Here is a 26,229-nt window from a genome sequence, read left to right on the forward strand (position 1 = left end):
TCTCTATTTCAGTTCCCCTCTCGTCACGCTTGTCCCCGGCTGTGTGAGTGTTGTTTATCTCTGCACCTTCACTCCCACCTCCACCTTGTGCCTCTATTTGTCTCAGCTTCTCCAGCTCTCTTTGCCTTATTTTCTCTCGCAGGGACTCGATGCGGCTCAGGGGTTTTCCGATTCTCCAGCTATCCCTCCTCTGAACCCCTTTACCTCCTTCCCAGTCTTTCTCGTCACCACTTTGACCCACGGCCTTTTTTCTCTCTACCATTTCTTCGGCAACGTAAAACACACTTCTGGGGATTTGAATCTCCAGAGGAACTGGAGGGATCCCTATGGGTGCAATTCTTTTTGGAGATCTGGGGGTTACATCAGTAAGGAGTGTCTCTGATCCAATTTCTTGATCTGATCCTTTGGTCATTTCATATGCAGCCTTGTGAGCCCTTTCTCCTTTCTCACTGCCATGAATAGTTGTGTCTCCTATTTTCTCTATTTTACTTATAAGCTCCTCTGTGTGTTGGGACAAAACAGAGTGTGGTAGGTAAGGTCCTTGTGGCCCTGTACCACTCCACTCTGGCCCTCTGTGGAGGTCTCTAGCCCTATCTGTGACAGCACAGAGCAGACTGGAGCACTCTGTGAAAGCTGATTTGACATGACTCTTCTGCAAAGTTTCAGGTGGGATTGTGCTTTCGAATCCCTCCTCCCTCCGACAATCAGACACATTTTTATCCCGAACTTGCTCCTCAATCTGTCCCCCCATCTCTGATTGTTTTTCTACACTCATCTGCTTTTCTAGACTTTGTTCACCTGCTTGGTGCTTCACCTCTCTTTCAGCTCTTGCTTTCCCCTCCTGCCTGATCGTAAGTCTTCTAGCAAACGAGATTCCTTCTGTGTTTTTGACCGATGCCACTGTGAACCCCTCATCTCCATCTGCGTCGCTTTCCCTTTCCAAAGCCCTCGTATCAACAGGCTCCACTTTCTTAACTTCGCTCCTGTGCTGGATGGAGGGACACATTTCTGCTTCATTTCTCCTATACCCCTCCTTTTCATCCTCATTTTTTGAATGTCCATCTTTTTGCATTCCAAACCGGTCTTTATCTAAAAGCCATGTGCACCCCAGTTTGACCTTTGCTGTGGTTTCCTTCCCTAAGCCTGCGTCGTCGACCCACGGCGCTACGCTCTTGTCTGAATGTATCCTCCCACGGGTTTTCCTTGCATGATAACCCTCATCATCTAAACCATTCTCCTTAGCACAGAGGACACGATCAGAGAAGCTAAATGAGCGTTTCGGCACACCTTTCAGTACCATATTCCTCCCGTCTACCTCAGATTGTTCGTCATCTTCATCTCCTAAGAGTTTTCTCCTCCCAGGCTGGAGGAAATTATCAGAGCTTTTGGATCGAGATGGAGGCTTGGGGTACTGTCCGAATTTACTCAGCAGCTGACTGACCCTACCTCCCCTTTCAACAAACACGTTATCATCCAAGCTGTCCTTCCTGTCGTCTTTAATAACCGTTACCTGGCCCCATGGTCTCTCTTTCTCTTTTTCTCTCAGCCAGGACTTGTCTGTTCTGAGCTCTCTGCCCAAACTCTCCCTCCTTCCATCCATGCTGCACTTTATCTCTCCATCCTCTCTACCCGAACCTCTCCCTCCTTTTCCTACTTCTGGACTCATCTCTTCAGGGCTTGCCGACGGCTTTATGATCAGAACTTCAGAGGCTCGGATCTCGGTGATGCTCCCTCCTCCTGCAAGGATCTCCCTCAGGTCCATCTTCATCCCTCTTTTCAGCTGCTGGTCCTCCTCAGGCCACTCCGTCTCTGTGTCCCTCCATCTAGCCTTTCTCTCATCGCTGGATTTCCTATCCTGCTCAATGATGATGATGTTGTCGGCTCGGATGGTCCGAAGACAAGGGACGAGGGGAGAAAAAGAACTAGATGACGGGTCTGTTTCCTTTTCCTCCTCGTCTTTTCTTACTTTGAGTAATTCCCGCTCCCTGGATGCATCTTTAACTGACTCTTTCCATTGGTTGTTATTCTCTCTTTCTCTTCCTTGACTCCTGTCCCTGCTCATCTCTTTTTCCCTTCCCTCACTCACATCTCTGAATCTCTCTATTTTCAGCTCGATTTCTCTTCCTTTTCCCAACTCACCATCTTGACTCCTGGGGATCAATTTGTCTTTCTCCCTCTCCTTAACTTCTGGCTCGTTCCCTCCTTCTGTATCCCTGCCCTTCCTCCATGCACTCTGCGTTCGAATAAATGGGTTTTCATGGAATGGAACTATAGTTTCTACAGACACCTGACTCGCTGGTTTGACTTCTCCATCCAGCCATAGCCCCGGATCTGGACTAAGTGACCATTCACTTTCCAAATTGACTGTTACAACGCTGTCCGTGTCACTCAGACCATCAGAAGCAGATCTGACATCCACCTGCAGCAGACAGACGTCTCTCTCCTTTTCCCTGTCACCTATACTGTCCTGCTTCGCCTTCCTCCGCTGGATGATCCCTCGCTTCCAGGCGGGCATGCTGGCAAATTTCTTCTCTTCCTCTTTCTCTCTCCTCTCTCTCTCCTCCTCCTCTCTCCTCTTTCTCTCCAGCAGGAGTTGCTTCCATTCCGGCAGAGAGGAGACAGACATAACAGAAAAGGTTTCGAACAAGATGGTTGCTGTTCTTCTTTTGAGCTTCTGGGAATTATCTGCAAATAAGGAAACAATTCATTAAAATCAATTTTCTCCACAACCATAAATAGCTGTGAACATCATCGAGATATTTAACTTTTAGGACAGTATAAACTATAAAACTCCACATTACACAATTTAAATATCAATTGACATGTTTACAATGTTTAATAGCACATAGAAAGATGCAAATGAATGCAGAATTACACGGTGGAACAACATTTCCAGCCTTACCTGTTCAACTGAGACTAACTTTCATCTTTTTCTCAAAATAGTATCATAAACTTTATCACACTTGCAGCCCATAATGCACATGTAACAGAAAATCACTCCCTGCTTCAGTTTAATATTTATGATGAAAGTGTTCAATCAAACTCACCAAAAACGACCCAAAGATATTAGTAGGCCTATATCCGCTGAGACTTTAAAGTTGTCATCTCCACTTGGCTGTGCGTAATGCGCTCCACTCCTCGACGGAAAATCTCCTTCGCCAATAACTAACAGATTAATCTGTGCTGTCACAACGGCTGTTTTTAAAAAGACGTCAAATCACCCAACAACTTGATTGTACACCAGAGCACGAACATACCTCCGTCGTCGTTATAGTAGTAAATGGGCTTGGAGCGGCTGCACTGTAATCCGATAATTACATTAAATTCCGTCAGGAGAGTTTAGTGCCACACACCATATTGTCGGACCTAAGAAGAGGCGTTTCAAGAACACAGCCGTCTGTCCAGGCAACAACCCCCCCCACCCCCACCCTCATCTCATCCCTCCTTCCGCAGGACTAATTGGAAAAAAGATGGAGGTGGAGGGGTGTGTGTAACGGGCTGTGGTGTCGGCAGGGCAGAGCTCATAGCTGCAGGAGTATACCTCCGGTGTGATCAACCTCATTTCATCATGGCATGTTTTTCTTTTTCTAACTATTTATAATAATAAGACATGAATAGAGATAACAAATACACATCTTACACACCTACTGCATGCAGCTTATTACATTCATTCAACATGAAAATACCTAAAGTTATAATTGTCATTACAGTGAAGCCATAATACAACATCTAATACCAGCATAAAATACATGTTAAATCAAAGATTACAGTACTTTTGAAGTTCGAGAATTAATGACATATTAAGAAAAGGCAACTTTATTCACTTTGTTCATGACATTACTGTCCCCAACACAAAATAGAGCAACTGAGGAAATACACAATTCATGATCTAAGAAATACCATTGTTCTTCAATGATAGCTGAAAAGTGTGAAAAACAAAGCTGCATTTTTGTGCTTTTTGACAGTGTGAAATATCAGTGTGACATTCTTACTCAATGACAATTTAACTAAAAATGAGTGTGCATAGAAATACAGCGTATACCTGAATTTGGTAAATGGTAAAAATGTACTGTATGATGAACTCAATAAAGAATATTTGACAGGTTTTATAGCAAAATGTTAGATGTATTATCAATCAATTTCGGACACAAAATAAAACTTTACAATAAAACCTTATATATTCTGATTACATTTAAGAATCTTTGTTCCTAAATGTAATCAGTGAAAAGAAAACTTAAAAAAACCCAGTGTCAAGTTGAGTTAGGTCATTTGGCTTTAGCAGAAATGGCCAGAGCAGACGACCAGGTTTATTGAGAAATGAGTTTTGTAACATTTCTGTTGAATATTAAGACCGCAGTTAGCTTGAAGCTTCACATCGAAGCAGTAAGAAGACCTCCACTTCACTCCTCCTTGTGGTCGCTGGCGTCGCCGCTGCCCCGGTGCGGCTCGGCAAAGAGCTGCAGCTTGTGGTTAAGCTGGACGCAGAGGTAGGCTAAATCCTGTTTGTCCAGAGAGTGTGCCAGGGCCAGGTAGGTCGACAGAGTCCCCGCCAGCAGGAGCCTGTCCAGGGACAAGGCCGGCAGGAGCCACAGCACGACGCCAAGCTCAAGGCACACCGGGTGGCGGAGGTGAGACAGGAGGCGCTGGGCACGAGGTGACTTGTGAGACAGAGGGTCCCCTAAACCGAGACAATCGTAGTACACCTGAGAGAGAGGAGGGCAGGGTGAGGATGAGAGAGACAAATTAGGTTCAGCAGGCAGTACCAATAACAAGTCAAACTATTTATGGAACATTTTTGAGTTTTTCATAACCACTGTCACAGATAACACACTCCCTGCTACACTGAAAGTCTAATCACAATTCAAGAAAATGTATTTTGATACGTTTCACATTGCACATTTCCTTGTGTAAATTGAAGAATTACATGTAACGTCAACTTTTCTGATACATACTGTATGCATCTCAGTTATGGCAAATCAATCTGTAGGAAACTTAATCATGTAACAGTTTAGGTAACAAGATGTACTATGATACTTAATACAGCTATGATGATGAATTGGGGCACCTGGTGGCCTCGAGATTAAGATGCATAGTATACTGCAATCACAACATCCAGTGTTGAATCCATCACCTTTATTGTATGTCATTCCCCTTCTCTCTTTGTTTCCTTTCAACTGTTTTCTGTCATATGAAGGCAGAAATATCCCCAAATATTTATGAAAATGTAACACTGATAAGCTACCTGCTTGATGCCCAACAGTTCAGGGTAATCAAAGATCATGAGGATGCTGCAGATGATTGCCCAGCAGAGGAAGTGCAGGCTGAAGCAGAGCAGAGGGAACCAGATACTCCAGGGTGCATGACGCACCGACCACAGGCAGGGGGCGCCAGTCACGGGCTGCCAGTAACGCATGATGATCTATCGCAGGAGGAAAGAGAATGATGATGCAGAGTGGGGAAGAAAAGCGACATGTAAAACACGTTCAACTTTAACTCTGTCTGTGTTGCAGTACCTGGAGTGCCAGTGCTGTGGTGAAGCAGTAAGCCGTCCTGTTCAGGGTCCCCAGCACTGATTGGAGGGCCTGTTTGACGGGTGACCAGGCGAGCAGACTGTGCTGCACGATGAAGAGAGCCAGCAGCCCCAGATCCACAAAAAGAGACCCGAGGACAGAGCTGTCCTGCAGGGCCACCGACCACGGTATAGAGTCTTAGGTGTGGGCAAATGATGTGAAGAGAAAGGTCACTTCAAATTCTGATCAACTGGAATATTGTCATTAATTATGTTTATATTGAGCATTACAATATAGTCATTATAAAATAATTTGTCACGTACAACCTCACAAAATACATTTTAATACAGCTGTAGCTTATTCAGACTACCAACAATTAGATTGAACAAGCTGTACAGTCCAGACAATAATTAAAGGTTCGTTTTTTGTGTATATAAACCTATATACATAAATAGAGCACATTCACACGAACTAAAACCCCTGGTTTGTTTTGATTTTATTCTGCAATACATTAAAAACTACACATTCAGTGTGATTTGGGCAGGCACTATGGTTTATTGACTGAAGTTTATTACAATGTTCAGTCTTTTGCACACTGTAACTACCGAGGCATCGCATTGAGAACACACAAGTACCGTTTGCGAGCACTCAAGCACTAAACATGTCACAGCAATTTATACATAACCCACAGTTTCATTGCTCCATATTTACTGTAATACAAGCAACGGTGTAGTCCTCCTTATCATTATGTTTGTGTTAGATTCAATTAATTATTACTAAATCAATTCTGGTATCGAGTAAATATTTGAGTTTCCATTCAAAAAGTAAAGTAGAGGTAAAAAGGTTTTGATCGATCTAGTGTTCTGACAGTTGGCGCTGCCCACTTATCAGACTAGTTGAATTAACTAACGTAAGCCTCTCCCTCGTAATGACCTAACATCAACCTTGCAAAAGCATGGTTTAGTAGCTTCTCAGGTCAGATATGAGTGAGAAGCAGAAATACAAACCCTATGAATAAGATTAAAAGTAGTGTAACTCATTCTGTCAAGCATGCAGAATTTGGCACACTGCATGCAGAATTTGGCACACTGCAGTGTGCCAAATTCCTGATAACAGTGATAGCAGTGATAACGGCTTCTGATCTCGATTTCGACCAACTTAGTTTTCGAAAACTATACTTAAGTATTCACCATTTTTAAAACAGTTACAACAGACTTATATTATTTTGAGAATATACACATTGACGTAAAACATGTCTGATACGATATCCACCATTAAAAACAACAGCTGAGTTGACGGGCTTGAAAAAAACAAATCCCTTCAGAAGAAAAGATGTAGCCCAACGTGGGGCTCGAACCCACGACCCTGAGATTAAGAGTCTCATGCTCTACCGACTGAGCTAGCCGGGCACTGACACTTTACGGTCAAAAGGTAAAATTTCAACGAACTGATATGAATTATGATTTAATTTCATTCATATTATATATGAAGCACGGCTATTGTTACACCGTAATTACCGTTAAGTAACGTTAAAATAGCAAAGACTTAAGCCCTGACACTAAAAGCCTTCTCATGTTAGCAGGTTTCAAAAATAACTCCTCCACTAAAGTTAGCTCGCGTTAACTTCGCATGGTCGGCTGCAGCAGCAGCAGTGTAAAGTACGGAAGCTTACCTTGACAGAGCGTCGTGTCCCCGGTGATGTTGTGGTAAATGGCTCGAAATGATATAAACCGAATAAAGTCCGCACCGGATATGAAAACAAACGCAGAGTTTAGGAGAGACACGGTGCAGAGAGCCCAACCACGTAGCCCGACTGACGCCATTTCAATCAGCGTTGATCTTCATTTACCAACAGAAGATTCTTCCGGGAGTTTGTGGTAATACCGAATATTGACACACGGTGTCGCCTCTGAACCAGAAGGGAAAAGTGCATACAGTAATTTGTTGTCAAAGTGGGGTATAAAACAAAGCATTGTAGAAATACAAACAAAATGCTAAAGCATAAAACATCAAGACATAAAATAACATATTGTGGCTCAGATCTTTTATTTAAAATTCTGATTGCAGAATTAAAGACCAAAGGCACCTCTACAGCACTTCCCAGAGTTCAGTCTCAAACTGAGAGAATACAGGAGGAGAAGCGTTTGTCAGGAGGCTCACAGCTTCACATTTTGTTCTTACAGTATTCAAGTATTCAGGATTCTTCCGGGGTTTCCTAATTATTTGGCTGGTCATGTAAACTACTCTGGCCTGCTCATTTTACACAGACCACAAAACTAATAACAGAAGAAGAAGAAACAGAGAGCACAAAGCAATACTCAAGACTTGGGATCATTATTTTATTGAAGACAGAATTTTTTTCAAAATGCTACAGATTCATTAACTTAAACATGTATGTTCTTTTTAATGTTTTACATTTACAAAAAAATAACCAGCGGGGGAAAAATAAACACAGATATCAAAATGCTTCTGTCTTCAAATGAGGTCAACCTCACCACTGTAGCACTCTACATGGTAGTTTCTGTCAAATGATACCACACGAATAGACTCTGTAGACCCCTGGAAAAAAAATCAACAAATGAAGGGACATTTTTACGATCATTTCTCAGAAACTAAAGTAAAAATGAGTGCTATTTGCCATTAATTAAACAAACTATTCAGCTAACCTCAGTTGGCAGTATCGGCCCTCTGCACGCAGCACACAGAGGGGCTCGGACCCTGAAACCAGCAAAAGGTCACAGAAACTCAGATGTGAAGTCACTGTGGGTGTGACCCGTCTCATGTGTGGCCTGTCGGGCAGGGTTTGGTTTCTTCTTTTGTCTGGAGTGTGAATTCAAAAGGCCTGGCCCACTGTTGTTGTACTTGCTCAGGGCCTGTATCAGAAACTCACCTGTGGTAGTCGCTGACACAGTAGACCCTGCTGTCTGCGTCTACAGTGAAGGGCTGACCCTCCAGGCTCCGTCTGCAGACCACACAGCGGAAGCAGGACGGGTGGTAGGACTTCCCACGAGCCTGCAAAACCTGACGATGCAAAACCAGCTCCTCTTTACACAATGTGAGAGCCAGCAGTGCAAAGTAACTAAGTACATTTACTCCAGCACTTGAATACTATCTTGAGGTTCCATTTTTTGCTACTTCAAGCTTTAAATGCACTACACCTCAGAGGGAACAATACTCTACGTTTAGTTTATGCCTTTAGTTACGCTGCAGATTTAGATTATGAAAACAAAATATAAATGAACAAATAAATTATGATGTATTCAATCGGATGACTAGAATATTTTATTGAAAATTCACAATCTGGCAGTGAAAAAAAAGCACTACCTTTACCAGGTGCAACATTGAAGTAATATACATATTAAGGCATCGCTTCTTATAATACATAATTCTAAAATGTGCCATTCTGCATACTGCTTTTACTTATGGTACTTAAGTATATTTTGATCCCAATACTTTCGTACTTTTACTTAAGCAGCATTTTAAATGCAGGACTTTTGGGAGTATTTTCTAAACTGTGGTATTTCTACTTTTACTAAAGTAAAAGATGTGAATAATACTTCCACCACTGGAGAGAGCATGTATCACATAATACATACACAGTAAACTAATACATACTCACCATGTCCATGATTAAACACCCACAGCTGTTACACACTTCTTGGGATGGATGAGCTCCTGAGTACTGCAGTAAATAACAAAACAAATCGACTCATTAAATGTCTGGACGATTGCTGTAAATCTTCAAACTGGATAGAAATCAAAGTTCAAAGTTCAAAGTTAGCTTTATTGTCAGTTCCACAGTATGTACCGAACATACCGAGGAGTTGAAAAAACGTTTCTCCCACATGTTTATGTGATATTTAACTCTGTATGCAGCCATGCTGAAGCACTATATTCTCACCAAGAAATCATCCTCGCAGTAGATTCTTCCTGACATTGTATAAAATGGCTTCCCACTGAGCTTTTCATCTAAACATGAAGATAAAAGACAAGAAGCACGGTAAACATAAAATCCTTGACGTGACATTTGATACCACACTGGTGTTTATTTTGTTTTCATAAAGACGGAAATTCAACTTAAAATGTTTCTTTTGGCCTTTAAATATAGTTTTAATAACAAACCACACACAGCAATGCATTCATTTCTATATCTGCTTAATGAGGCGTGAATATTTATTATTATAAAGAAATACAGTCTCAGAAGGAGATTTGGACTCAGAACATCCGCCCTCACATCAGGAGGACTCACTGCAAACGCTGCAGGTGAAACAAGTGTTGTGGAATAAACATCCCATCGCCCGGCAAGCTCTCCCTTCACCGTACACCGCTTTACTGCAGCTCGTGCAGCTTCCTGAATACACAACAAGGACAAATAATAGACAACTGGTTACTGTGAACCCTGATCCTTTCTTCATTGACTGAAAACAAACTGTGCAGACTGACTACACACACACACACACACACAATCAATAATAATTATGGTCTTAACCCACAGACAAAAACTATGTTAGAGAGGAACATACTCAGTGTATTCTCTCCTTACCAAAGTAAAGACTGGAGCTATATCTTGGGTCCATCTCCTACTGGATTCGCTGCAGTTGTCTCTGCCCGCTGGAGCCAACAGCACGACTGACTGAGGGGTCTAATTTTATGTGCGGTGCAGACAGCTGTAAGGGGAGCTGCTTTCTGGGCTCATGGGTGTTGCATTGGTGCTTCTCCTCAGACCCCCGGACTCCTCCAAGGCTGCTGTCTGAGTGGGTGGCAACAGACGAGGCCAACTGGTGTCTTTTAGCACAATTTAGAAACACCGCAAGGGATCAATACTCCTCATGCAGAATGGACCGTTTCAGAGCAATGAATACTATATCGTTGGATTATACTAATTAATGCATCAACATGTGCATACATTGCTGGTAAATCTGGGGCTGATTTTAATTACTTTAAAAACTGCGGAGTAGTTTTGCCTCCCATATGAATATATAATATTGCATCATAATCTATTCATTGATCATATTTTTGATTTATTCATCTGAATCTGCAAAGTAACCTGTAGCTTAAGTAATCATATAAATGTAGTGGAGTAAAGAAGTACAGTATTTCTCTCTCTGAGCTGAAGTACAAAGAATTGTAAAGTAATGTATCATATTCAGGCAACCACATGATTGTACTTGGGTAAATGTACTTACTTACTTTCCACCAATGAGAAGAACCATTCAGAGCAGTTAAATGACCAAAACAAAACTGTGAAGGTACTACATTCAAAATATTGCGTACTTAAGTAATAGTACAGAAGTTTTTCAGAAAAATGTATCAAAAGTCAAAGTCAAACAATTATTCGTGTGGGTTCAATATTATCTTATATTACATTATTTCATTATTATCATTGATGCATTAAAATAAAAGCAGCTTTGTACCTGTTGTAGCTGGTCGAGGTGGAGCTCATGTGAACTACTTCATACAGGTCGTTTAGTTTAGTAACCTGCAGTGGTTGGGGTTGGTCCAAAGGGTCACACGGTCGTGAGATGATTATTAGATATCTGTCTTCTGAAACTATCTTTAAAAAGCGTACATGTATCTTCTTAAATGGACTAAGAGACATGAACATATGAAACATTAAAAACAAACATGCCTGCTTTTCAACCAAAAGTGTCCAAAATCCACTGAGGTTTTCCTTAAACAAAAAAAGAAGATCACTACTGTTTGCTTTACTGCAATCAACAATCTGTCCGTGCATGAACAAAATATTGAACAGGAGCCCTGAAAGCTCGTCAACCTTTAATCATAAAACCTCACATAGATGAGGGCTTGATGCTGCTCATATATCCTACTGCCCTCATGTGGACTCTTCAGGCACCTTCGTGTTATAACCGTTGACCCGGAAAGTTGAAAACAAATGCTGTTATTTGTGCCAAGTGAGCAGAACGGATTGTAACTGAACAATGTGGTCGTCTGTATTTAGTTTCTATCCTTGTTTTAATCACTCTTTACATGTACACAATGGTTTCCCATGGTTCCTCCTCTCATTCATGTCTCATCATTTTATTTTGATATTGACCATATCTGTTCTATAAATAAATGAGAGGAAAGAGAGGAAGAGACCAGAAAGAAGACAGCAAACATGTTTAAAATAAAAATAATTGACTTTCGACGGCTCAACAAGCATTTCACAATCATGTAACTTATCCGTCTAAACAATAAACAAGTAACACAGTTTGACACTCTACATAATGTCTCCACATTTGCATGCATCGTGGCGCTTATCCGTCAAACTCCCCTTAGGAAACTTTAGTCGGGAAACTCTCGGCAGCACATGTTTGGCTGTGGATCTACAGTAACATGGGAGGGGAAGTGTGTGACAGCTGCTGCTTCTTCACTGAGCTCTCTTGTTGAGACACACTGAAGCTGTTTGAATTCACCACAACGCCCACTCTGGTGCTGTCAGACTGGTTCAACGCAAAAAAAACACTCAGTGAGATCACTTGTGTTTGATTGTAAAGGTGTGTGTGTATGTATGTGTGTGTGTGTGTGTGTGTGTGTGTGTGTGTGTGTGTGTGGGTGTGTGTATGTGTGTGTGTGTGTGTGTGTGTGTGTGTGTGTGTGTGTGTGTGTGTATGTGTGTGTATGTGTGTGTGTGTGTGTTTTGGGAGGGGATCAAAGTGTCTTCACAAAGACAGAAAGTCTTTTTCTCAATTATTTTTACTCCTTCTGTATTGTTGAGTGTTGGAATTTAAGTTTGGGGTTTAAAGGAGAAAATGATAAAGATGGCATTAGGCCACATGGGTTAAAACTGAGGGAGAGGGTTAATATGAGGCATTTTGCATTAAAATTGGGGTGAATTATTTCGGCTAAAGACTCCAAAAATGTAACTCAAATGAGTCGTTCTGCCCTCAGGTATGTTTCTGTGCTGGAATGGCTGCGTCACGAGGCATGTGGAGGCAGGAGAAGAACCTCTGCAACATGGGAGTGCTATCCACACTATAGATCTACTATCAGACATCAGTCAATAACATTTTCATCATCATTTCACGGTGGGAAAAAAAAATGCAGCTGACCAGATACAACCTGATTTTAAATGTAAATACATTTCTCATTTAAACTGTCACCAGAAATATGACCCAATAGGGACTGAATGTATATCATCCCCTTGGCATTTTATCAGTTTGTTGGTGCATAATACTATCGATGCTGGGTACTTCTGAGCTCCGCCTCCACAGCCCTTCCTCTGCCTCATTTTGGGGACACACCGCACGATGCCAACAATCCTTGGCATGTTTGGCTGCGTATAAATAGGGCACCCATTGTGCCACACGGCGTAGTGGAGTCACGTAAGGACTCGTGCCCTTCTCAGGAATCAATACTTTGCGTATCAACGCAGCGGTGTTTCGGCTCAAGGGTACAACGGCAGGGCCCCCGATCCTCCTCACCCGTCAAGTTCGGACAGGTAACCGTGACCCACCTTCGGACCACGCCCTCCACCGCGCCGCCGCGCACAGGTAGTAACTCAGAGCAGGAAGTGGCTGTCAACGCCATGAAAAATGCAGCTGTGTAGTTAAGAGAGAAACAGCGCCTTATAAATCACATTTTTTGAAAGCTTTTGAAGCTTTTTATTTAGGAAAATCCTCATTTTCTTCCAGTGAACATGCAGCTGGGTGCGAGCTGCGCGCTCCTAGGACTCCTGTTTTTGACGGCCTTCGACTCATCAGGTGGGATAATTATCTCTACTAGCAGGAAGCATAATGCTCATTTACTGTCTGGTGGAGCTTTGTTCGCGCCAACCCTCCCCCTCTAAACTTTATTGTTTTCTGTAGGCTGTACTTTAAAAAGAAGAGAAAATAAAAAAGTGCGCTAAACATTGTGGCACATTTCAGGTTTAATTGGGTCAGACACCTGAGATGAGAGTGCGGGCTGTCTTTTGTGATTAAACGCGGTCCTGTTGAAGTGAGCTGTGGTTTAAAGCTTCGTGTCAATACGTTAAAAGATGAACATTGTATATGATTGATCGACTCGACGGCGGAGATGAGAGGCTGAAGCTCATGTTCAGTCAGCCTGTGACTTCTAGACCTCCATTTTCAAAAGGTTTATGAGGCATTTATGGAGCTTCCTAGAGGCATGAATTCATCATGGCTTCATTAATGATTGACTTGCAATCTGCTGCTGAGCTGGCTTTTTATCATACTTTTTGTTGTTGTTAGACTCAGTGCTTTCTTCTCCACTTACTGTTTTCATTTGTTGTGGAAAAGTCATCAGCAGCATGGTGGATGTAGGCTATTCTCTTGAATGGTGTTTGGAAATGATCATATAAACTTCTATTCTGCCACTATAGATACGGTTGTTTAAACCCTGTGACATCCTCGACACACCCATTGTTTACTGTCACAAGAAACCCTCTATGCCAACGGTTTGAATGCTGCAGTGTTGCCTTCAAGTCCTCGCAAGTTCAAATAGTGAATTCCTGGTTTCTTCTTTTGTGTGAACTTGCACAGCTTACCTCACACATGTTTTAAGAAACCACCTGTTTTCATTTATATCTTTGCATCACTGCAGTGAGAGAGCCGCTATCATGATTTATGCATATGCTTTGGGAGCGCCCTTTAGACTTATGGGTGGAAGGTTCCAAAACGGTGTTTGGGATGGCTCAAGTTATATTTAGATGTTGACTCTTTGACTGTTAATTAAACTTAGTGACGCACTAATAATGATGGACTGCAGAGCTTCAGATGAGAGCCAGACGAGCATTATGGGGGAAAGACGGGTGCGTGTGTGTGTGTGTGTGTGTGTGTGGGGTTTGCTTATTTTAAAATGTTTTAGGAAAATCAATAGAGTATAAATCACATTTTCTTTTAAATAAAAAGTGTATTCCTTCTAGTGTTCCAATAGAAATTGCATGAAAGTATAAAATACATATTTTTTTTGTTGTTGTTTTTAATCATCAATATTTGAGATTTAAAACAAACAAAAAGGGAGATGTTTGCTTTTGCCACATAAGAGTCATATATCACAGAAACAACTTTTTAAAAACAGGTTCACCTTGAGTTTCTCTCTTTACTCAGCGCTCAGATGACTCACGATAATGTCAAGTCAATTAATTTTGCTTTGGTCTGGCACCACACAACATGGGGATAGGTGTGCCTGACACCACTCTGTTTGCTCAAGGGTCAACAGCAAACTGTCTGACCATTTGTGTGCGTGTGTTTTGTTCCTTTTGTAGCCTAAATATTACCCAGGTGATTCATTTGTTCCATACATTGTTGTACAGGAGAGCTGGACAGTGTTCTGCTCACCTAATGTCCACTCATCTGATTCCTTCCTCCTCATCGTTCCTATCTAATCCTAAATGTTAGAAAATAGTGAAAAGTGTCCGCCACTGTTTTCCAAGGTGACCTCTAGTTTTGTCCGACCAACAGTCCAAACAGTATTGACGGCCAAATTGTGTCTCATTAAATGTTGCTGCCGCAAGGAATTGTGGGACGGCATAATCACCTTTCCTGGATGGTCAAGTGTATAGGAGATAAGAAAGGAAGCATTGAAGCACCTTTCCTTAGCATTTAGAGTATTCGACCAGCTCTTATCATGGCTGCCACTTGGATACTTCCTGGTCATTTCACTCAGTAAGGAACCTTTTTAAGCAATAATCAGGGGGGGTCCCCAAAGTCAGTAGGATTCATCCTCTGGGGAACATGAATGCATATACTTAATTTCATAGCAATCAATTCAACAGTTGTTGCGATATATACCGCTAGCATAGCTAAGAATTACTTTCATGACTTTTAAATGATGAATCAGTTATCAAAGTAGCTAACTTTCAGCTCTAGTTTTGATGATCATACAGCTAATATGAAGCATATTGTTTATGACAAAGTTGCCTGTTAAGGTGTTTTTGTGCGATATCCAAGTCAAAATGCGTCCCAGCATGCTGTCAATCAGCTGATGTCCAGTCGAAAACAAAACCATATTGGCATTAATGCAACTCAGTTGGCATTGTTTCCATGTCATCATTTCTCCTCAACCTAACAAAAGGTCACATCTTTCGATTACTGATCACAGTTTACAGCATCTTTGGGATATTTGCAGCTAACTCCCTGTGATCTGGTCCCTCAGAATGCCTACAGACGGTGGTCCGACCGGACAACGGCTCAATGGTGACGATCTCCGCACTGCTGTTGGATCAATGCGCTGTTTGCACAGTCAGCGGGGTGAATGACACACTGACATCCTGCCACCCCTCTCTGCATCTGGTACCTGAGGAGGAGGTCAAACTGCTGTTCAACTGCTCCCAGCCGATAGAACAGGCTTTCACTGTGACGATCGCTCGGACCATTGGTGAGTTTACGTGGCATCATTTCAGGAATTGTTTGCGAACCAATCAGGACCATGGGAAGATGCCTTTCAAAGGCATTAGTGCATTTAATGACAAAGGGGTCAACCTTCGTGTTAGCTACCTTGAGATAAGAACCCAAACACCTGCATCATTCTTGTCCAACCTCGCATGATACCTTTTGATATGGTGCGTGTTGTTGGGGTGCTACAATTCACTAAAAACGACTTAAGGGAAATCTGATGAATTCACAACATAATTAATGGACTTACACATGCACCTTCCGCAAGTGCTGAAATTCTTAAACCATCTGAGCAACTTTTCGTGCTTTTAATTCTACTCCAGAGTGCACGAAGGACGCCTGCAGCCCGACAACGGTAGAAACTCGACCCTCCATCCTCACAGAGTTCAGCCGAACCTTCACCTGGGAGCTGAAGGCACCGGAGAACACGCTCGTGGGTCTGGACATCCTTGGAGATGGGCTGATAGAGACATCACAACCGTGCCCTGATGGATCTCAGTATTCGCTGACCACATCCAAGACAAGCACCAAGGACCAGACTCAGTATTGTCAAGGTGGTTCTGAGACGCGATTAGAAGCGCCCAACGGAGCTGTTGTGTCTCTGCAAGTTAAACCAAACTTCGAATCGGTGTTGTTCCAGACCTCAGCTGGTCCTCTGAGTAAGAACAAATTACTGAATACAAACTCTATTTTCTGGATATTTTAACTAAATATCTCTACATTTCAACAGGTTGCCTCACACAAGCTCATTCTTTCATACTACATATATACACGGTCCGTGCACAAAGTATAATTCATTTGCACTTGGCACAAGTAGACCAATGAGATTAGGCAATAACCCTAAACTGGCATTGTTCATTATACTACGTGAACAATGGCAAATTAATTATTTCCCTCTCATTCTAAACTGCCTGAATATTACTAAAACTGAATAGAACATAGTGATGGATTTACAAATAGCTGGTGTAACCCAATCCCGGTATCCGTCTCTCTCCTTTTACCCCACTTTAGAGGGCCCACCAATGGTTGTAACCGTCGATTCAAGCACGACTGTGGTCGTCAGCCGGGATCCCGAGGAGCCAGAATGTGAAGTTTGCTCTGTTGATGGCTCCGCTCGCGACTGTAGCCCCACAGAAAAGACACTGACGAACGTTGAAAATCTCTCGCTGGAGTTCAGCTGCCTGAAACCTCAGGATGTGTACAGCGTGACGATGAAGAAGAAAATAGGTGAGAGCTGTGGATGCTTCGTGTCCACATTTACTTCAGTCACAAAGCAGAATTTGGGATTGGTAATCTTTTTATTCACCTCATATCAAATTCTCACATATAGAAAACAAAAATTACTTAATCACCACTAATTTGTTTAAATATAAAGGCTTAAATAAATGCTGAAATGCATACAGAAATAATTAGATAAATATTTTACTTAATAGATAAAATATTAAATGAATAGAAGCTATAATGAAAACATAAGTTAAATGCAAAATTAATGTTGGTAAATTATTTTTTATTAAATTAAATTAATTTTATTAAATTATTTTTACATTTCCACAATCCGTTATTCATTTCTCTATTTAAAAAAGCCACCATGATTGACCACCATGATTTTTTTTATTTTATTTTTTACTCTTTTAATAGGTAAATATAAATTCAGATTGGTCTTTTGACTCAAAAAGTCACACACACACAAAAAGCCAGTTTAACTGTGTAAAATTCTAATATTTTAACTTTTTGTCACGCAGAATGCACCCAGAGCTCCTGCACTCCTGCTGCAGGAAAAATTGATCCAGACTACTTCAAGGACTTCAAAAGATCCGTAACATGGGACATTAGTGTACCACAGAGGACTGTATTAACTCTGGACTTCCCTGGTGGATTAAAGGAGATGTCTGGAGCAGAAAAGTGCCAAGATGGACACCAGTACTCGGTGAGCACAACTAAAAGTGAAGGAAATATTAAAACTACCAGCTACTGTAAGGGTGGGACGGTGTCTCATCATTTGGATCTGCCCGGAGCGACGACTGTGACCGCAGAGGTGCCCAAAGGAAGTGAAGTGGACTCATTCACTGTCAAAGCAGCACGGAGAGGCAAGTGTCCGTCCTTCAGTTTGTTTACACGAGAGGGAAAATAAGTAGCAATTTATTTACAGAACAATACATACAATATATCAGACATATACAAAAGAACTGATGCCATGTCCTTGAAACAACTTTTCATATTTGTGTAAACCTCTTTCTATGGGCACAGTTGGGTGACGAAAGCTTTTGGTTTTAGTTTTACTGTATTTGACTGGAACGATCATTGATCAACAGATAACAAGAACTGTAAACAGGCTAGAGCTAGCACAGTAAGCTAGCTTTCATCTGGTGCCATATGTCAGAAAGGCACTCTAACACAATGACAGGCTATTTCTTATGAAAATCATGTTAAAAGCATAAATAATATAGATAATGCTCTGCAAATAGTATTTTTGTTAGAGTAAAATTACATACATTTCCAAAACAAGACGAGTCCACAGCCATGCTAAAAAAGGGATTGAGCTAAATACTCAGTTTGCTCCCAATGACAACGTTAGCATGCTAATATTTAGCAGGTATAATGTTTACCATCTTAGTTTATCCTGTTTTTAGCAGGTATATACTCATAAACAAATGGCACTAGATGAAAGGTACAAGATCACCAACGTCATTACAATTCATCCTCAGGGGGACATGACTGTGTGGACCACATTTCATGTGGAAATTACTTTTGATTTGATCGATGTCTTATTTTAACACTTTTCTTTTTTTCTGTAGGTGGCAGAATGATGTCCGTGATGCCCGATCCGGACACCATCATTACCATCAGGAGGCAGACCAGCGAGCCGGACTGCAGTGTGTGTATGAACAAGGAGCCCGATCAGATATGCAAACCAACATATCTCACCCTAAATAGCAACACCTCAGTAGAGTTCACCTGTCCTCAACCTCAGGATGTTTTCACTGTGGAGATCAACAGAGAAATTGGTATGAAGATCAAAAAATAAGCATGTGGTATTGATGTTTTCTTTAAGTTAAATTCATTTTTCACAACTCCAACTAACTCTAAATCCCACCCAACTTGAGTCAGTTTGTTTCTAATTTCACCTATATTGTTCACGAAAGATAACAATTTTTATTTATTTGTCTGAATGGAAGTAGGACATTAAGCACAGGGTCCATTTCAGACGGTATTGCAGTTTAAAAGAAACGCATTGATGCTCTTTCTTATTGTAGATTTGAGAATACTCTTCTACAGCACATTATTTCCTGCTTCAGATAATTCATCTTAATTCTTTTGACTTTTTTTATATGCTTTAACGATGCAGTTGTTTATATCCTTGTCAACACGAACCTCTTTTGGAAAAACTAAATCACCATCGCTTACATGCTCTTCTCCACAAATCCCAGACTGCACAGAGGTCTCCTGCTCTGGAAACATCGTTCAGGCCGAGTCCTTACTGTTCCCAGACTTCAACCGGACCTTCACCTGGGATCTGAAAGTTGTCTCCACTCGGGCCTTCCAACTGGACTTCCCAGAACCGGGAATGCGACAGATTCCCGACGAGGAGACCTGTCCAGATGAGCACACGTACTCCATTATTGCCTATCTGCGCACGGGGCCAGCAATCATTGGTACCTTTTGCAAAGGGGGAACTGTGACCACCATCCTGGCTCGCTACAGGGGCCGAATAGCTCTGCAGGTGCCTGGCGACAGGAAGCTGGATCCCGTTGACTTCAAACTCAAGGTTGGACCCGAGACCAGCAGTAAGTTAGAAAATACGTTGTTTTGGGGGGTTTTCTGTGTCATGATTAGAAGACATTGAACATAGTGTAACAAGACATCTTCTGCTTCACAATACTACGTGTTTCTCCTCAGTGATTGCCATACTGAAAGTCAACCTACCACGAGGCGCGTCCGACACAGACTTCATCACAGCCAACTATCCCGGCGATTTCCCTGACAGCCAGCAGATGCAGTGGGACTTCACGGTGCCCGACATGCACAACTACACGGTGCATTTTCGCGATCACACAGCTCCAGAGTGCCTCAGCAATGAGGTGCAGGTGGAGTACCAGAAAGGGAACAAGAAGGTGACCAAGCTGACTCTGACGGATTCTCAGCCGCAGCATGGGCAGGGCAACTTCAACATGGTGCTGAGGAATTGTGAAACCAACAAGACGCTACAGGGTCTCACCTTGAACTACAGAGTCTCTGTAATGAGGAGTGGGCATCCAGGTACAGTGTTAAAACTTGACATCTGAGAGTCTGATGTTATGGAGTACATGCACTAAAGTAACCAGGTGACTCAGAGAAACCAATTTGCTTGCGTAGTCAATGAAAGTGACAAATGTCATTTTCCAGCTGCTTAAGAAACCGTATTTTTAAAAAAAATCCATTATTTTCATGCAGCAGACTGAATATTTTTTCGTCCAGATGATGAGAAAAGTCTTTGATAATTTTAGGAAGCTTAGTTTAATGACTTTCTGTAGTTTTTTAAGGCGGGTATATGTTTTTGGAATAATCTAAAGGTTAGCTCTGCGACTTTAATGCACTGGTAATACATGAGGCACAAACCGAGGCTATGTGAGTCCAAACGTGCATGACTTTACCCCTAAAAAAACCCCATCATTTTGGACTTGTAGATCTAAATTTGGCTCAGATTTGTTGCTTGTCCATCGGACTGTGATGTGGTTCTGCAAAGTTATAATGTCATAATAGTGTGAGTATTAAATACAGAAATTAGACAAAAAGAAATACCACAGTTTTTCCTGATCACTAAAATCTTTCTATGTTGTATTTCTCTCGTAGTCTTATGTACGGTGGATCTTAATGAACACAAAGGACTGTCGCTGCAGATAGAGAGAGTGGGTTCTGAACCCTTCTGTGAGATGAGCGTTAACTCTAAGATTGAAAAGAAGATCAGCGTGGCTGCTGGCACGCAGGCCAGCCTGTCCTTCCTCGACTGTCCAAATGAAGATGTGCGCCTGACTGCCAGTAAAGTTATTGGTAAGATGAATTTATTTTGCATGTCCATGAAATGTTTGTGGCTTTGTGTTTTATATTTTGAAGTCAGAGTCCATCACAGTTTCCTGGTTAAAGAAATATTAAAGTCAAAGTACAAAGTCTATTTCAGTCTTAAAGGAGTAGTTTATTAAACCATTTTGGAAATACGCTATCGGCTTTCTTGCCCAGAGTTAGATGAGAAGATTGTCTGTAGACAGTTAGCTTAGCTTAGCATAAAGACTGGAAACAAGGGGAAACCGCGAGCCTGGCTCTGTCCAAAGGCAACAAGTTACCTTTGTATTTGTTGCTGGCTGATCCTTTAGTTGGAAACTTCATATTCTCATTTCGTGCCTTTTTTTCCATATCAGAGTGCCAAAACAGGACGTCCTGCTCTGCGACTCAGCTCACTGTGCCCAAACTGGTCTCCTGTCTACCGATGCCCCTCCACAGCTTCACCTGGCACCTCAGAATCCCTCAGGACGGCACCGTGGACCTGGTGTCGCCAACGGGGAGTCTCAAACAGTCCCTGCCCGGCCAGGAGTGTAATCAGTCCCTCTCTCTGCATGTGACAGAGAGCGACGGGTTTCCTGTTGGAGATTTCTGCTTCAACGGAATGATCCAGAAAGTTCAGGTGCACGCCAACGTCTCCGTCACAGCCACAGTCCCGGACTTCAGCAAGATCAGGAAGCCTTTCCTCAACGTCGGCGTCAGTCAGGAGATCACAGGTAAAACATGGATATGCTGTGGGCTGCAGCTATTGATCATTTTAGTTTGTTGATTATTTTCTTGACTAACCGATTTTAATAATTTTGTCAGAAAATTGTGAAGACTGGCCATCATATAGACCTGAAGCCCAAGGTGACATCTTCATATTAACGGTTTTGTCCGACCAACAATCCAAAACCCAATAATATTTTAACCAATACTTAGAGAATGTTCGGTATTTGTAATTGTTTTCAGCTCTATTATAATGGCCCTCTTATGGTTTTAATTTTGAAAGTTCAGATTTCTTTCTTTTTATACCATAAGATTTCATTAATAAACTATGAAAACAATTGCTTGTTGCAGCCATGGTGAGAACTTCTGTATCGGCACCCTCCTCACATTTGTCATGTTGCTGTATGTTTTGATTCTCTTCTGTAAACGTGGTCAAATAGAGCACATTCATTTTACTTTTGAATTACACACAGGGGCACTATTGTACCACGAATGCTGGAAGATACAGTACTGACACTCGGCATTACTTCCATCCCTTTTTTATTTTTATTTTTAGAGACCATTATTAACAGAGTCAGCCCAGTGGCGTCGTCTCCGAACCTGCTGGCAACCCCCAACTGGCCTCTGGGTATGAGGCCTTCGTCCACCGTATCCTGGATCGTCACTGTACCGAGCCAGTACGAGGCGCACGTACACTTTGTCAACGTCAGCCAACCCAAATGCAAGGACAGGCACACCTCCATCACGGTGAAGATGCTGGGGGACGAGGAGGAGATGATGAGCCGCAGGGAGGACAAACAGTCGGAGGACAAGTTGACAGTGACACGTAGTTTTTATCTCAACATGTCCAACTGTATACCAGAGGAGAGAGGCTTTAGTGCACTGACCAACATCGTTCTGCAGAAGAAGAGCTGTAAGCAAGCAGGACTAATTTAGGCCTTGTACAAACAAACAAACAATACCTTAAATAACTAACGCAAAGGACTTAACTCTACCACGTCTTCTTTTTTCTTCCACAGATCTCCTGCCCATCCTCCTCGGGATAGCAGGAGTTCTTTTGTTGTTGCTCACAGTGCTGGCTGTTGTGTGCTTCATCATAAAGTGAGTACATCTGCAGCAGAACTTTGTCAACATCTGGGTCGGTATTTATCAAACCGTTGGAACTTCGGTGAAATATTAAAAGTCACAATCCTACACTTTAACTTTCTTGATCGGAAGTTACACAAATATTACAAACAACAAGAATAAAGGTGGCACTGATTCAGTTTGCAATCACTTCCTGTGCATCTCGTCTGCACTTGTCATTGTGGGATCAAATTCTCCGTTTTTTTTCTCTGACACAGCGGCAGAATTCCCCCCCCCCCCGCTCCACGTTTCATTTTCTTTTGTTTCCAGTTCAGCCAGTTTCCTCTAATCATCCCTATTTGTACATTTATCTACTACAAATATTTTTAATTGTTTATTTCACATGGTGTTTCCCACTGGAGATATTAAAGGTTTTTCACAAATATAATCAACTTAACAAGACAACAATCACAAATGTTTACAGTCATTTAGCAGATGCTGTTATCCAAAGCGACTTACAAATCAGATGCTATCATATTCACACACCGTAGGCACAGCTACGGGAGCAATTTTTGGGATTAAGTGGCTCGATGACACATCGACATGCGACTAGCGGAGCCGGGGATCGAACCGCCGATCTTCTAATTGAAGGACGGCCCTGCTGTCCACTTAGCCACGGTGGCCCCACATGTTGCTGTGAATATGTTAGTTTGTTTTTAAGGACTGTGCAATATATTAAATGTTGAGTTTGAGTATTCCTTTAAGTGAGACGCTTGTTAAATGTATTTTATTCTGTCAGCAAATAACTTTTCTTACTCCTAAATTGTCTCTTTAGTATCGGAGTGCTGAAACTGACAAAATGATTATCAGACCAGCTGAGAATTTAATTGAATACAAAATAATACTGTTAATTAGATAACAGATAAATTATACAATGTTTGTCAAGCCTAAAAAAAGACTGGAAAACTAAAGAGCTGAACATTTTCAAAGGGAAATTTAAATTGAGGAGTAACCTATAAACAATAAAACGTTAGTTTTACCACTAACTGATTTAAGGTTAAAGGAAAAGTATAAATCTGTATTTACATTTTATTATTCTTACTAACAATATTATTAATTGATGTGTTGATATTTTTGACCCATTAGGTGTTTGACTATGTTTTTTTCAGTTTTGAGACTATACTACACATGTTTTTGAACTGGCTTAGTGATATTTATTTGTCTATACTCTGTAAGATCGGTCTCTAACTGGCAGCTTTTGTTTTTTGTGGTCTGCCTTCATCTTCTCAAACAGGAAAAAGAAAAGAGACAAAATGGCCAAGGAGGCATCCATCTACATTGGCAAAGGGAACATCTTCCGCCCAAGTGACACGCACTTCAGCAAAACCCGGTCTGATAACGATTCCCACGTCTACGACTCCATAGATGAGGCGAGGGTTTACGGCCACCTGCTGGCTGACTCCAGCTACGCCGACAGTATGCCGGACCACTTTGACAGCGGGCCGGTCGACACTTACAACACATTTACAGGCCCCACTGATCCAGGGCTGCCTGTAATCAAAGAACCGGACTATGAGCCTGAGCTGGACGGGTTCAAGATGTTCCTGGACCCGTCCGAGTCTTTCCTCCCGCCCCGTCCGCGCACTCCCATCGACCGGCAGGACAGCCTCGGCTTCCAGGACCGCAGGATGTTGGACAATGCACTGTACACGTTCAAGAGCACAGGAGATATGAACACGATCCGGCTCTCTGGTGTTGACATGGAGCCACAGTCGCCTACTATACTGGAGGACTCCTTGTAGTGTGTCAGGACTGTAGCTGCACAATGGGCCGCTGTTCCTAAATTCTCTCTACAGCGCCGAAGATCTCCGGACGATACTGATGTGAACTTCTGTGCCTCGATCACACTCAGGGAATCTGAGATCGATGAGCTCCTGAATGTGATGTGTGCGTTGTCTTTGTCTGAACTAAAGCTTCAAGAGTCCAAGCTACGATCCTTTTTCTTTAAAGGAACAGTGTGAAGCATTCAGGGGGCTCTATTGTCAGAAATTGAATTGAATATTAATAAGTATGTTTTCTTTAATTGTATTGTCCCCTGAAAATAAGAATCTCTTACACGCTTGGCACACAAGGGGAGGTTTCAGTCTGCAGCCTCACCGCTAGATGATGCCAAATCCTACACACTGCTCTTTTAAAGGAAGTTTGGGAAATGCCTTTTCACTTTCTTGCCTAGAGTTGGATGAGAAGATTGATTCCATTCTCACCTTTTTGTATTCTAAATAAGAAGTTGCATGTTGTTAGCTTAGCATAAAGACTGGAAAACTAAAGACTAAGGGGGGAAAACGAGGGGAAACAGCTAGCTGGCTCTGTCTAAAGGTAAAAAAAATCCACCGACAAGCACCTCTAAATCTCATACAGACTTAAACGTATTAAAAAAAAAAAAGCAAGATTTATTATATTAATTATTAGTGAGCTGGCTGTATCTTACCATACAAACATGAGTATCAATCTTCTCGTCTAATTCTCAGCGAGAAAGCAGCAGCAGCAACAACAACAAAAAATACCGAACTATTCCTTTAATGTTCTATTTGTTTGTGCTTTTATTTAATCTCTGCCCATGTGGCAAGGATTCAGGAGCAGGGACTATGAAAAACTGGTCCTCTGGTCCATGTTTTAAGTAGTTTTATATTGTTTACTTGTTTTTAAAGAGATTTGTGTTTTCTTTACCTGTAAATACAAATTTTGTTTTTGCAATAAATTCTAGGAAAATAGTCTGGTGGGGAAAATGTTCACTTCTTAAAGTGCTGAATGCCATCACACATAATTTCCCCCTCTCATGCTGAAACAGTCACCTTTTGCATTCTGGATGCTGAAACCAATTTCAACCACAGGAACTGAAGTGAAGGAGGGAGTGGAAAAGAATTCAGAAAACAGAGCAGCCAATGTTCACCATGGAGAAGTGCTTTTTACTGGAAACAACAAATGCGGAAGTCAGGATTACAGAGTTGCGCCACATTTCTTGCAACTGCAGATGTCAAATCTTAACATCTGCATTTCTGTTTTTCTCTTTCAGTTTGGAGCCGTTTGACTTTTGGGAATAGTGTTGGACTTTTTGTGAAGCACGCACTTTCTTGCTGAGAGTCAGACAAGAAGATTGATACCCCTTGTAAACGTGTGGTATCTTATCTAACGCTCGACAGGAAAGCTGATAAGCATATTTCCCCAAACTTTTCCTTGAAGAACATGACAAGAGGAATGGGTTTTCATAGTTTATTGATGTTCATTTTTCAGGCTATAGACATTGAAGGAGACTACAAGGCTAGCAAACTAAAATAATTTCTTAAAAGAATGCGGCTGAAGATTGAGTTATTTATTATATGTTCATGAAATATCTCTTAGCTTCTAGTTCTCGCTCCATTGATTTGTCATTAAAATATAGTATTGGTAAAGGGATGTCTGGGTTTAAACCAGTGGTTCTCAACCAGTGAATCATAACAAAGATGTGTGGAAACAATAGAAAGTTGCACCCAGTTTTTACATTTGTGAAAGGTGCCAGCACCCACACATCTTTTATT

The 26,229-nt window shown here is 41.7% G+C and overlaps 3 protein-coding genes and 1 non-coding gene across 4 annotated transcripts; 1 reads left to right on the forward strand and 3 right to left on the reverse strand.

The window, feature by feature from the left end:
* Positions 1–3,793: 3,793 nt before the first annotated feature.
* nrm (nurim) lies at positions 3,794–7,348 on the reverse strand. The gene is made up of 4 exons (XM_076105777.1): positions 7,183–7,348; positions 5,514–5,707; positions 5,243–5,419; positions 3,794–4,703 (listed from the first exon to the last, which is right to left on the reverse strand). Exons 1-4 carry the CDS (start codon positions 7,331–7,333, stop codon positions 4,401–4,403), a joined length of 825 nt encoding a protein of 274 aa, XP_075961892.1. The 5' UTR covers positions 7,334–7,348; the 3' UTR covers positions 3,794–4,400.
* trnak-cuu (transfer RNA lysine (anticodon CUU)) lies at positions 6,847–6,919 on the reverse strand. The gene has a single exon. It is a non-coding gene; the product is annotated as a tRNA-Lys (tRNA).
* A 637-nt stretch (positions 7,349–7,985) lies between the features above and the next one.
* On the reverse strand, positions 7,986–13,040 carry limd1b (LIM domains containing 1b). The gene is made up of 6 exons (XM_076106002.1): positions 12,935–13,040; positions 9,412–9,479; positions 9,130–9,192; positions 8,401–8,531; positions 8,177–8,228; positions 7,986–8,069 (listed from the first exon to the last, which is right to left on the reverse strand). The coding sequence occupies exons 1-6, from the start codon at positions 13,038–13,040 to the stop codon at positions 7,986–7,988; spliced, it is 504 nt and encodes a 167-aa protein (XP_075962117.1).
* Positions 13,041–13,149: 109 nt separating this feature from the next.
* cdcp1b (CUB domain containing protein 1b) lies at positions 13,150–24,456 on the forward strand. The gene is made up of 13 exons (XM_076105482.1): positions 13,150–13,213; positions 15,609–15,830; positions 16,171–16,506; positions 16,859–17,074; positions 17,590–17,934; positions 18,643–18,852; positions 19,276–19,632; positions 19,745–20,104; positions 20,678–20,875; positions 21,241–21,597; positions 22,146–22,502; positions 22,609–22,690; positions 23,949–24,456. Exons 1-13 carry the CDS (start codon positions 13,150–13,152, stop codon positions 24,454–24,456), a joined length of 3,612 nt encoding a protein of 1,203 aa, XP_075961597.1.
* Positions 24,457–26,229: the final 1,773 nt, after the last annotated feature.

This window comes from Anarhichas minor, unplaced genomic scaffold (assembly GCF_050575085.1).
Source record: "Anarhichas minor isolate MPS153535 unplaced genomic scaffold, ASM5057508v1 ptg000033l, whole genome shotgun sequence".
In the NCBI taxonomy this organism is placed as follows: Eukaryota; Metazoa; Chordata; class Actinopteri; order Perciformes; family Anarhichadidae; genus Anarhichas; species Anarhichas minor.

Coding starts and splice junctions, on each gene's coding strand:
- cdcp1b (XM_076105482.1), top strand. CDS start 13,150: ATGCAGCTGGGTGCGAGCTGCGCGCTCCTAGGACTCCTGTTTTTGACG. Junction 17,075..17,589: donor GACGATGAAGAAGAAAATAG/GTGAGAGCTGTG, acceptor TTTGTCACGCAG/AATGCACCCAGAGCTCCTGC. Junction 22,503..22,608: donor CGTTCTGCAGAAGAAGAGCT/GTAAGCAAGCAG, acceptor TTTCTTCCACAG/ATCTCCTGCCCATCCTCCTC.
- limd1b (XM_076106002.1), bottom strand. CDS start 13,040: ATGGCGTTGACAGCCACTTCCTGCTCTGAGTTACTACCTGTGCGCGGC. Junction 9,480..12,934: donor TACCTGTCCGAACTTGACGG/GTGAGGAGGATC, acceptor CTTCATGTTTAG/ATGAAAAGCTCAGTGGGAAG. Junction 8,070..8,176: donor GGCCGATACTGCCAACTGAG/GTTAGCTGAATA, acceptor TTTTTTTTCCAG/GGGTCTACAGAGTCTATTCG.
- nrm (XM_076105777.1), bottom strand. CDS start 7,333: ATGGCGTCAGTCGGGCTACGTGGTTGGGCTCTCTGCACCGTGTCTCTC. Junction 5,708..7,182: donor GGACACGACGCTCTGTCAAG/GTAAGCTTCCGT, acceptor CCCACACCTAAG/ACTCTATACCGTGGTCGGTG. Junction 4,704..5,242: donor AACTGTTGGGCATCAAGCAG/GTAGCTTATCAG, acceptor CCTCTCTCTCAG/GTGTACTACGATTGTCTCGG.